This window comes from Cebidichthys violaceus, unplaced genomic scaffold (genome assembly GCF_023349555.1).
Source record: "Cebidichthys violaceus isolate CVI_PGR_0920_01 unplaced genomic scaffold, fCebVio1.0.p SCAF_43, whole genome shotgun sequence".
Lineage (NCBI taxonomy): Eukaryota > Metazoa > Chordata > Actinopteri > Perciformes > Stichaeidae > Cebidichthys > Cebidichthys violaceus.
In genome coordinates this window covers 1,483,242-1,495,180 of record NW_027176628.1, presented here as the reverse complement: position 1 = coordinate 1,495,180, position 11,939 = coordinate 1,483,242, and the positions used below count along the sequence as shown (strand labels likewise).

The 11,939-nt window shown below is 44.9% G+C and overlaps 1 protein-coding gene across 2 annotated transcripts in view; it reads left to right on the top strand.

The window, feature by feature from the left end:
- Positions 1-10,768, top strand: part of emilin1b (elastin microfibril interfacer 1b) — a 17,318-nt gene extending 6,550 nt beyond the window's left edge. The window contains exons 2-15 of one of the 2 annotated variants that reach the window (XM_068728825.1): positions 1-3; positions 159-415; positions 556-806; positions 999-1,172; positions 1,264-2,343; positions 2,854-3,181; positions 4,068-4,295; positions 4,383-4,631; positions 5,731-5,922; positions 6,541-6,561; positions 7,317-7,415; positions 7,577-7,594; positions 7,837-7,971; positions 8,722-10,768. The exon at positions 1-3 is cut by the window's left edge and continues 123 nt beyond it. In XM_068728825.1, coding sequence (XP_068584926.1) covers positions 1-3; positions 159-415; positions 556-806; positions 999-1,172; positions 1,264-2,343; positions 2,854-3,181; positions 4,068-4,295; positions 4,383-4,631; positions 5,731-5,922; positions 6,541-6,561; positions 7,317-7,415; positions 7,577-7,594; positions 7,837-7,971; positions 8,722-9,044 — 3,358 coding nt within the window. In that variant the 3' untranslated portion in view covers positions 9,045-10,768. The remainder of the gene's footprint in view (positions 4-158; positions 416-555; positions 807-998; positions 1,173-1,263; positions 2,344-2,853; positions 3,182-4,067; positions 4,296-4,382; positions 4,632-5,730; positions 5,923-6,540; positions 6,562-7,316; positions 7,416-7,576; positions 7,595-7,836; positions 7,972-8,721) is intronic. The other variant, XM_068728826.1, reaches the window with a different exon arrangement.
- The last annotated feature ends 1,171 nt before the right edge of the window (positions 10,769-11,939 follow it).

Here is an 11,939-nt window from a genome sequence, read left to right as displayed (position 1 = left end):
GGTGTGAGTACACACACACATATACACATATATATATATATATATGTATATATATATATATATATATCTACACACACACACATACATACCCATATATACACATGTTATATACATACACATGACATCACACAGGACTGTGCCTCTGCATGTCTCTGCAGCTACCGGACCTTCATGAGGCCGCGGTACAAAGTGGCCTACAAGATGGTGACAGAGATGGAGTGGAGGTGTTGCCACGGTTACAGCGGAGTGGACTGCAATGATGGTCCGGTCGGAGGAGCGGGAACCCAGATCTCCACCACCAGACCTCAGCCCAGACAGGGGGGACAGGGGGGAGGAGGGACGAGCTATGGACAGGGGGGAGGAGGAGGTCATGGAGGAGGCAGTTCTGGATCCGGACAGAGTGGAGGACACAGTGGTGAGTGGATTCTCATTGACATTTATTCATTGTATTGTTACTGTATTGGGTCAGATGTGTGGCTCCGCCTCCGTCTCCATGTGACTGTAAAGAGCTTCCGTGATTGGAGCTCTGACTCTGCTGCTTCCCATCTCTTCCAGGACGAGGTGAGAACGAGAAGGTGAGGCAGCTGGAGGAGAAGATCCAGAGTTTGACCAAAAACCTTCAGGACCTTCAGACCACCATGAACGAACACTTTCAACGGGAAGGCAACAAACCGGGCTTCAGTGGAGGAGGAGGAGGAGGAACCTCTTCAGGAGGAAGAAACCCTGCTGATGCCGCTCAGCCAGAGATTAAAGAGACGATTCACAGCATTCAGACCAAACTGGACCAGCTGGACAACCGCACACAGGTGAGTCACTGCTTTATCTGTGAGGACTTCATACGGGAGTCGAGCAGAGTTGGTTGGTGCAGCACGGTATCCTGAATCTGACGTTTCCAAAGAAGATAAAGTTGTAATGCCTTTAAACACAATATACATGATAAAAGCTTTGTTTTAAATGTTTTAATGAGGACTGATGCAGAGGTTTCTCTGCTCCAACAGGCCCATGATAAAACCCTAGTCAGCATCAACAACCACCTGGTGAACGGGAAAGGGAACGACCTGGACGGAGGTCCGTCTGGAGGAGGACTGAGTGGAGGGAGGCTGAATTCGCTGAAGGAGGAGATCCTGAGGGAGCTGGAGAGGAGGGTGTCGCTGTCCTGCTCCTCCTGTCAGGTATCGCATCAATCTCTTTTAATGAGCCATTTGTCCAGTTTAACGTGACGGCATTCTGAATGGGTAAGAGGGTTCGCTGTGTGTTTTCCAGGCCGGCGTGGAGGATCTGCGCCGACAGCAGCAGGAGGACAGGGAGAGCATTCGAGCTCTAGAGAAGCAGCTGAACGCCATGGACGTTCGGTATCGGCAGGGCCTGGACGGACTGCGACGGGAGGTGGTGCGTTCGCAAGGATGTTGCGCCACCGTCAGCGACCTCCAAAACCGCGTCACTGTCGCCGAGCGCAAGATCAGCTCAGCCTCGGAGAATTTTGACGTTCTGCAGAACCGTCTGGACAAGGAGCTAGGCAGAGGAGGCGGCCACAGCGAGAACGGTGGCTTTGGAGGAGGAGGAGGAGGAGGAGGAGGAGGAGGGTTTGGTGGTGGTGGAATCGGGGGAGGTGGGAGGGATGCAGTGGTGACGGAGGACCGACTAGACAATCGGCTGAGGGACCTGGAACGACGCATCAACAACACCGTGCAGCAGACCGAGCAGAGCTGCTCGTACCTGGAGAACGACCTGAAGGACTACTTCCACAGAGAACTGGGGGACCTGAGGACGGTGTTCCTGGACCGGTTCGATGACCAGGCCTTTAGGATCGTAGACGTGGAGCTGGATGTGGGCCTGGTGAAGGACGGGGTGGGCGACCACGGCAAGAGGCTGTCGAAGCTGGAAAACAGCACATCCCTCATCAGCCGGAGGCTGGAGGAGTGCAGCTGTGGAGGGTCTGAAGGAGGAGGAGGAGGAAGAGTAAGTGGTGGTGACCGGGAAGATGAAGGAGGAAGGTGGGGAGCAGGTGGAGATGGAGGAAGACCTGCAGGAGGTGGATCTACAGGAGGAGGATCTACAGGAGGTGGATCTACAGGAGGAGGATCTACAGGAGGCGGATCTACAGGAGGAGGATCTACAGGAGGAGGATCTACAGGAGGTGGATCTACAGGAGGAGGATCTACAGGAGGAGGATCTACAGGAAGAGGAGGTGCAGGCAAAGGGTTATCTGGGACCGGAGGAGAAAGAGAAGGTACAACAGAGAAATCACTGGAGTGGAGAGTGGTCGCCAACGAGGATCAGATTCGGCACTTCAACACTCAACTCAAAGACATATCGGTGTCTGGAGACTCGTTGCTCGACAAGGTGAGATATAGATCCCGGGACGACGATGGTCACCTGAGAAAGTTACCAATGGGTCCATATTAGCCGACACCTACGCCGCTGGTAGACCACTTCGCCGGGAGGAGAGCAAACGGGAGCTCCGGAGATGACGGCTGGCTAGTTAGCTAGTCCATCTCCACTGCTGGCTAGTTAGCTAAGTTAGCTAACTCGTCAATTCTCCAGAGCCAGCTATTTGGCTAGCTAGTCTTTTGGAGCTCCCAGCTGCTCTCCTCACGGCAAAATAGTCTTCAATCGCAGACCATCAGCCTGCTGTTGGGCTCTTCTGTTATCAGTGTAACCATAGCATGAAGGCATGGTGGCATTAGATGGTATCTCTGTAACGCTTTGCCGATATTGTAGCTCACCAGAGCCTCGGACCACGGTTTATCATTTCAAATGTATGGCATATTGATAAAATAGTTAAAAACAGGAAGTATGTTCTCACCGATGGATATGACCTTTATGAATATTAACATGCGAATCATCACCGAGGTTGTGGACCTGAGCCACGATGTCCGCAAGATCAAGGACCTGACCGGGGATCACGGCGAACACTTCAACCGGATCGTGACGGAGGTGGAGCTGCTGGGGCAGGACTGCGAGCTGTGCGGGAAGGTGGAGGACGAGCTGCAGAGGCTGAGGAACTATTCCCACGATGCACTGGGGCGCATGCAGAGCCACATCAACAGACTCCAGATAAGACTGGACTCGGGGAAAGAAGGCTGCTTCCAGATGTGTTCGCAGCTGGAGGACGAAGTCCGCCGGCTTCGAGACGACGTCAGGAGGTGCCGATGTAAGACCGGCCCGGACACGCCCACAGGTCAGATTGACCAATGAAACGATTGCTCACAAAAACCCTGCACCCTAACCTGTTTACAACGATAACAACGGCAGTTGAATATCAAAATTCATATTAATTTATGAAGAAAAAATCATTCATTTGAAACTTCCATTGATATCAATCGTCTGTCTCTCTGTCTCTCTCTCTGTCTGTCTGTCTCTCTCTGTCTGTCTCTGTCTGTCTCTCTCTCTCTGTCTCTCTCTCTGTCTGTCTCTCTGTGTCTCTCTCTGTCTCTCTCTCTCTCTCTCTCTCTCTCTCTGTCTCTCTCTCTGTCTCTCTCTCCGTCTGTCTCTCTGTCTGTCTCTCTGTCTCTCTGTCTCTCTCTCTCTGTCTGTCTATCTGTCTGTCTGTCTGTCTGTCTGTCTGTCTCTCTGTCTCTCTGTCTGTCTCTCAGTCTGTCTGTCTCTCTGAGGGAATAACTGATGCATTTTGAGTTCAGACCTTCTGCAGTTTCACATGAAATCAAATGACATGTTCAGTGTTTCATCTTCACTCTGTAATCTGAGTTTTCTAAGAAGATGAAGCTTTTTCCTTTAAAGATAATAACGTGTTTTTTTCACATGTTTGCATTTGGTTCTCATGAGATAGAAAAACACCATGTTTTTATGCCTCGGGTGTTTATAGAAGTCCAGATTTAAATCCAGAAATGTACCAAAGTGCTTGAAGCTTTCCACTGTTTCAACAAATGTATTGAGTCTTTTTGCTTTATTATATTTCTTTTCTATATTTCTATATTTTCTTTTTCTAAATTCATCACAAATTCCACTGTAAATAATTTAACTGCCTTTTTCCACAAAACCTTTGTTTTGTTCATGATTTTCAAATACAATGATTAAAGTGGTTTTGCAAACTAAACCCTCACCAGGTGGTGGTTCTGGTGGCACCGGTGGTACCAGCGGTCGTGGACCCGGGTTGGATGCTGAGAAGCCTCTAGACGGCCACAGTGTGATCGGAGGCTCCATCAACAACAACCAGTTGAAGACGCTGCAGGGCGAACTCTCCGAGGCCATCCTCACCTTCAGCTCCATCAACGACACCCTGAAGGGGCTCGAACACACGGTGCAGAAACACGGCAGCGTCATCACCGACCTCGGTGAGCTCCAGCTCGGTAACACCGACTCTCCGCATTCAGTGTGGCGCCTCTCTCTCGGCTAACGCACGTCCTGTGATCCCCCGACAGGAAACACAAAGGATAAGATCATCTCGGAGCTCGACAAAATCCAGCAGGAGGTGACGGAGCATGTCGAGGAGAGCCGCGACCGCCTGGACGCCATGGACGGGGACGTTCGGCGGTTCGAGAGCACGCTCCTGGTGGAGATGGGAGACTGTAGGAGGTCCGGAGACGGGCTGGAGAAGAGGCTGTCGAAGCTGGAGGGAGTCTGCGGGAGGCTGGACGGCGTCTCCGACTCCATCCTCAAGATCAAAGACGGTACACTTCATTTCATGTTTTCTGTGCTTATTTGTTCTTTAAAAAATACCTTTTAAATTTTCACGTTTGTACACAAACCGGATTCATAAAACCTGTGGGAATTTATGGAAACAAAACTAGTGTTTGCAAGCCTCCACCAACAAGTCAAGTTGCAGTTTACCTCCATGCCCATCCAAAATGTCATCACTTCAAAATGTTGTCTTATTAGACAACTAGTTAGATATTGCCATAATTAACATATAAGTTATTGAATTATGGCAAAAAAAAAAATGTTTTAACCACCGAATTGTAATCATTTGATCCAAGGCAGAAACCTTCAGGTCTGCAAATTCTTCAAAGCTTTATGTGTTAAAGCTGCATTCTCTCTAGTGTCCACCAGGGGGCGACTCCTCTGGTTGTATAGAAGTCTAGTCTAAAATGACTCTACTTCTCTCTTGATTTATTCCCTCAGTAAACATTGTAAACATGAGTTTATGGTCTCAATCTCTAGTTTACAGTCTTCTTCAATACAGCATGATGTTCATTTAGTACATTATGCTCCATTTAGAGTCACACAGACCATAAAGCAGGGGATGCTTTAGGGGCGGGGCTACACGCTGATTGACAGGTCTCTACCATGGCGTAGTCCGGTCTGGGAGTTGTCCGTGTTTTTTTGTTAATTGTATCATTTTGGACCTAAAAATGTTTTATTCAGCGTTCAGTTGTACTTAGCTCCGCCCCTCTTGTGTCACTTCTGGTTGCAAAAAATCCAAGATAGTGACGGCTAAAACGCCGAAGTTGAGCATTGAAACATCAGCCCACAAACCAATGTGACGTCACCGTGACTACGTCCACTTCTTTCATACAGTCTACTGTTCATCCTGGAGTCCGAGCGGATGTTTGCGCCAAATTTTTGGAAATTTGCTTAATGCCTTCCTGATATATAACGAGAACGAGACGGACGGCCACGGCTGATAAAAATCTCTTCATCCATCTGTTATCCGCTCGGCAACAAAGTCTGAAGCTCTCTGATTGGATGGATTCTGACAGAAGTGCCCTCTGGGACTCGTGGTTAGCGTTGTTGTGTCGTGTTTTCTAAATGTTTTGATCTGTTTCTCAGGACTGAACCGACACGTGTCCAGTTTGTGGACGTGTGTTTCTGGTCTGAACGAGTCGGTCGTCCATCACGGAGGAATCATGGACTTCATTCAGAAGAACCAGGACGACGTCTACAGCCGGATGAAGAACCTGAACTCCAGCCTGAACCAGGTCCTCAAAGACCTGCAGAGTTCCTCTGAGCACGACCTGACCGGTGAGCTGGACTCTACTCTGTTTCTATTTGACTCTATTCTTTTCCATCTAAAGACAAACAGTATGAACACTAATTAGTTGTTCTGACATAAAGTAAATCAAGTGTAGATCTTTTATTTTATTTGTTACATTTTTTCTCAGCTGCTTCGGCTCAGTTCTCAAATGAACACTAGGATTCTCGAGTCCACTTCTTCCTCACAGCAGGACTTTAATTTCTCGTCGTTTGACTCGGCGATGCTCTGACTTTGTCTCGGTGTCTTTCTAATGGACTCACATGCAAACTACTGCCATCTGTCATAATGTTTACAATGTAAACGCTTCACATCTTCAGTGATGCGTCATTGATAAATTAATAGCATGTGAGTATTCTCTATCTCACATGAATGTATTGTATTAATACAGTAAATGATGTTAAGCTGCAGCAGCTTTCATGGTATTAAGGTGCTGAATAATTCATTGACTCATTCATGAGGAAGTGTCTGTATGAACTCATGTGGTGATCTAGAGAATGTGCTGAAGCAGCTGAGGGAAAGCAGTACAATGTTAAGTGAAGCTTTGTAGATCCCTGAAGAACCAAAGGTCAGACGGTGTGTTGATGCTGTGTTGTTTTGTTTCGTAGGCACCGTGCGGCTCAACAGAGGTTTGACTTTGTAGCTGTTCTTTGTGTTCTTTGTGTTAACTCACTAACTGCAAAGCCAGAAGCGAAATGTGTCGTTTTAACACAAGAGACAGAAATACTCCACGTCTGTCTGATTTACAAGTTGGATGTTAACTAATCAGAAAATCAGCAATTGATCGACAAATCAAACTAACAGTAACACCCAAAAAAATATTAGCCGCTGCTAAGAACATGCCTGTTAATCCATAACGACATACAACAATATAAAGTTACAGTAATCTGGTTAATGTGTCCAGATAATGTATTATAACAATATAATGTTCAACAAATATGCGTCTCCTTTCTTTTTTTATTTTCCTCCTATATTCTATCCATCTCTTCCAAACCCAAAATCCAAATTCTCAACAAAGTTTTGAACATTTTGAAACAATAGCTGTTTTGTTTTTTTTACAATGGGTTCAATTGCAGCTCAGCCAATCAAAATCAAGGACCGTAACGAAAAAAAATAAACCCTCAGCCGCCTGCTAACATGCTAACAGAGTCCCCTGTCACTCATAAACGTTGTGGTATTAACAAACAGAAGGAATTATGGGTAACAACTGTGTTAAGTGCGGCTCACCCTCAGAAACATATTATTTTGGTAAATCTATGTTCAAAACCCACACAGCTTTATTTAAATCAAGTGGAGACCCAAAGGTTTCCACAAAGAACGTATCTCAGTCAGAATATGACCTTTGTGTTAAATGTCAGTTGATATCATTCACATTATTTCACAGGCCTGCCCGGACCCCCGGGACCCCAAGGAGAGAGAGGCTTCAACGGGCTGCCGGGTCCCCAAGGGCCTCTTGGACCTCCTGGACCTCTTGGACGACAAGGTGAAAAGTGGAGCCCGAGGTCAACTGAATGAACCGGATCCTCAGTTTATAAAGTCTACATTTACTATTTTACTATTTCCATTATTATGATCACAAACAGTTTGTTTGCTGCTCAATGTGATTTTTATTTATTCATACTCTGATTTCTTTTTTTTTTACAGGTCACAAAGGTGAACCAGGTATGGAGTTTAAATAATAAACAGGCTGAAACACAAATTAATTGTTGTTCGGTTTTACCTGCAGAATCACACACTGTAGCTCCTGATTGGTCACAAACAGCCAATCATGTCTCTTGATCAGAAGACTTGTTGCACGTGGAAGTTTGACTTGTTGCATCCTCTTGTGTTCTTGTTAGATAACTGCTGAGAAGACATATCAATCAAAAACTATAGTATCATAACTATCTTCCGTGTGTTTTCAGGTCTTCCTGGTGGCGATGCTCACATACCCAGACTGTCCTTCTCGGCTGCTCTCAGCGTTCCCATGGAGAGAGCTGGAACCATCCTCTTCGACAAGATATTGGTCAACGAAGGAGACTTCTATGACTCGAGAACAGGTAAACGTGCAGGGTCGGCGGTTCGATCCCCCGGCTCCTCGTTTTTCCGCGTGTTGAAAGAGTCCCTGTCCATGTTCAAATTGCACCAAATTGGACACAGCAGTCCCTTTGATCCCCAGCAACCCACTCACCAAAGCCTGAGTAGATTGGATGAACGGTTATTGAGATATCCAGAGGACACACAGACTCTTATTCTTGTTTTTATCCTGATCCGAGGGTGTAAATGATATATTTAGCCTTCATGTATTGAGAGCATATTAAACATTATGAACATCAATATATCATAAAAAAATACTATCTATGTAAAGATATAGAGAAGTAAAGTCTCTCTCCCTGTGTGATGTTATCAGAGCTTCTCTTTGCTTTGTTCACATAGCCGGCTGGCCGCGAGCCTTTTAGTGCATGTGAGCGTGCCATTTAGTGCATGTTAGTGCATGTGAGCATGCCATTTAGTGCATGTTAGTGCATGTGAGCGTGCCCCACTGGTCGCTCTGCTCTCATATGCCGATTACAGCTGATTACGCCGTGTCTTCATAGAAACGTAGCGCCCACCATCCAGCTCCCCTTCAGGGTAAACACTGTTAGCTCTTTCAGCACTGTTGCAGTAGTTTGCACCGTTTGCACCGTTAGCTATTAGCCGCCGGCTCGTCATCGCCATGTTGAGGGGATCGTAAATGCTCCATATCTCTGAATCTTACACCATTAAATCCCAAACTTTATTGCTGAAATGTTTCCTGGTGTCTCGTTCAGGTATTTTCACCGCCCCCGTCGATGGACGCTACTTCTTCAGCGCCATCCTGACGGGTCATAAAAATGAGAAGATCGAGGCAGTTCTGTCCAAGTCTAACTACGGCGTCGCCAGGGTGGACTCCGGAGGCTACCAGCCCGAAGGCCTGGAGAACAACCCCGTGGCCGAAGCCAAAGCCACTCCAGGTTCTCTGGCCGTCTTCAACATCATCCTGCCTCTGCAGACCCGGGACACGGTCTGCATCGACCTGGTGATGGGCAAGCTGGCCCACTCCGTGGAGCCCCTCACCATCTTCAGCGGCATGCTGCTGTATGAAGACATGTGACGGGGTAACCTGCACAACACCGCTTTAAGATTCACGACAAACCCACAGGAGGCTGCACCATGAAGCACGATGTCACCTCCTCATTCACGAGTGATCCTAAACAGACGACCGAATATTTTAAGAGAACGTTGAGTCCTGAACAGATTTCTGTCTTCTCATCCTAACGGGCCGCAGATTGAAAGATATCCATTAGATTGGTTTTATTTTATTATTCTAAAGAGTGTTTTATGTCACTTCACATGTGGACGACAGCAGGGCTGGATTTACCGTCAGCTGATCTGATGTGGTCACATGGTCTAACCTCAGAACAGCACTGTGAGGACAGATGTCCCTCTAAACCAGGATCAGCTGATGCCTGGCAGACCAGCTTTTTTGGAAAGACGGGAAATCTGTTATTGATCATCTGACTGGTCGATGTTGAGATTATGTGAATTTGGACCACGGTGTTGGACGGACAGATGAACGCTCGTCGCCATCCTTAAGCCCCGCCCCCGGCAGATCAGACTTTGTCACGTCGACGATGTGACTTTAAATGTGATGAACACGACTTTGCTCTGAAGCTTTATAAAAGCAGAATGTGTTTTCAGTTTGATTTTATGATGAGTTCACATTGTGAATGTTTTATATTAAGCTGCAGCTTTTTCCTGTTTTATTGCTGTTTTTTATGTCCTGCCAAGTATTTAAACTATTACCATTTAACTTCACTTTGATGGACAAATGCTGAAAGACAAGGTTGGAAATGCTCTACATTTGTCTTACTGTCCACAAATCCCACTGAAAGTCCAGTGGTGCAAGACATGTTCAGATCATTTCCTTAAGTCAAGTGAGACCAAAAATCCTGCATTCTAAATGTTATTTAAGTGAAAATATTGAAGTTTTATCAACAAAATGTAGTTAAAGTATAAAAAGTGAAAGTATAAAAATGGAGCACTATGGCACAGAGGCTTTATTACACACTCAATACTTAGCAGGTGCATTCGTGAATGGATTACTGAACCGGGCCCAGGCCCAGGGGCCCAAAGTGTCAGGGCCCCCCTGCCCCCCCCCCCCCGGCCTTCAACTACAAAATGTCCCTCAAAGAGACACGTAACCACCACGAAGACTCAAAATGACCATAAAGAAACATAAAGCCACTACAAAGAGACACAAAAAGACTACAAAAGAGATCAAAACAACTACAAAGAGACTCACGACTATAAAAAAAGTAAAAACAACCTTAAAGATACACAAAACAACTACAAAGATACACGAAAAAACTACAAAGAGACACAAAACAACAAAAAGAGGCTAAACACCTGTGTAGGAGAGTTGGTGGGCCCATTGTCTCATAATCCAACCATTGATGACTTCACTGTCGGTTTAAGTCTGAAAATGGGATTTATTGACGAAAAATAAATATTTAGTATCATCAGACTTATAGTTCAAAAGGACAGTTCACCCCAAAATCAAAAATACATAAGTAGAATGAAGGATGCATGCATCTAGACTCAATACTGCTAGCTCACCTAGCACCACTATTACTAGCTACCACGAGCTAGCTAGCATCACAGCTCAGCCGAGGCGGACGCCATTAATGTTAAACCGGGTCATGATTCCTGATTTCTTCATCCTCTGACAGGCTTCAGCTCCAGTTTTCATGTAAACCTCGTTTCACACTTCACACTTTTGTATTGATGAATAAATGTCACTCATGTCATTAAAGTAAACATGAGTCATCAAACCCAGCAGGTCGTTTAACAGTCTGTGTTGTTATTCTTTCAACATGCGACAATCCTCATGTTCATTCAAAAGTTTGGAATCAGCTGTAGTATTTATATTTATCTTATTTTCTTCAATAATACCTTTTAGATAAAGAACAGTATAAGTCAGACTTTAAATTACTACTATATATGATTATATGATATACATGATTACCTTTAGCTCATGTGTTTGGTTCAGTTAGTTAGTTCGTCAGCAGGATGACAGGAGCTCTGCTGGACTGGTCATCATGTCACTTGAAGCGTGCAGCATTAAGACAAAGAAGGCTCAGGTCTGAATCATGAAGCGGTCACAGAACTGATCCAGAGCTCGGGCCATCGTGGAGGTCTGAGCTTTCACTCCTACTTTACGTGTGAAATACTTCTGTCTCCAAAAGGAAGATGAGTAGAAGATTCAAACTTCCATTCAGTGGTTGTCTCCAAAGTGCTGCATGGCAGAGACAATACTGGTGAGCTTGATGGAGAATTATTTAATAATTGAACTGAAAATGTTGATTGAAGAGGTTTGATCTGTGATTAGTTCAGCTGATATTCCAACAGTGCTAACCCTCGACTAACCTGCTGTTTCTATTGAGACACATTCACCAGGAATCTGGAATATGAAATATGAAATAGTATCATATGACTTTTTATGACTTTTTATGACTCTTGATGACTATTTTGATGACATACTATAATATGACTTTTGAGGATATACTATACTATGACATTTAATGATAAACTATAGTATTACTTTTTGACTTTTTTATGACATACTATAATTTGACTTTTTCACATTTTATGACAAACTATAATATGACTTTTTATGACATATCATACTTCACGAAATACAATTCAATGACATTTTTCATCCATATCCATAAAAACTCACCAACATTCTGCTGTAATATAAATGTAATGTTCCAACTTTTGACCTGAAACATCTTTTCTTTCCTGCTGTTATTACCGACGCGTCTGAAGTACTATCATTGTTTGTATTTCATGTATTTATTGTATTTATTACACAAGAAGTTAGGAGAAGTCAAAGTTAAGTTTAACTTTACATTTTTAATCAGTGCATTTCACAAAATTTCTGTTTGAATTTTTAACATTTTCTAGAAACCAGTAAATCTGAAAAGATCAGAGCTGGAGCTTGATG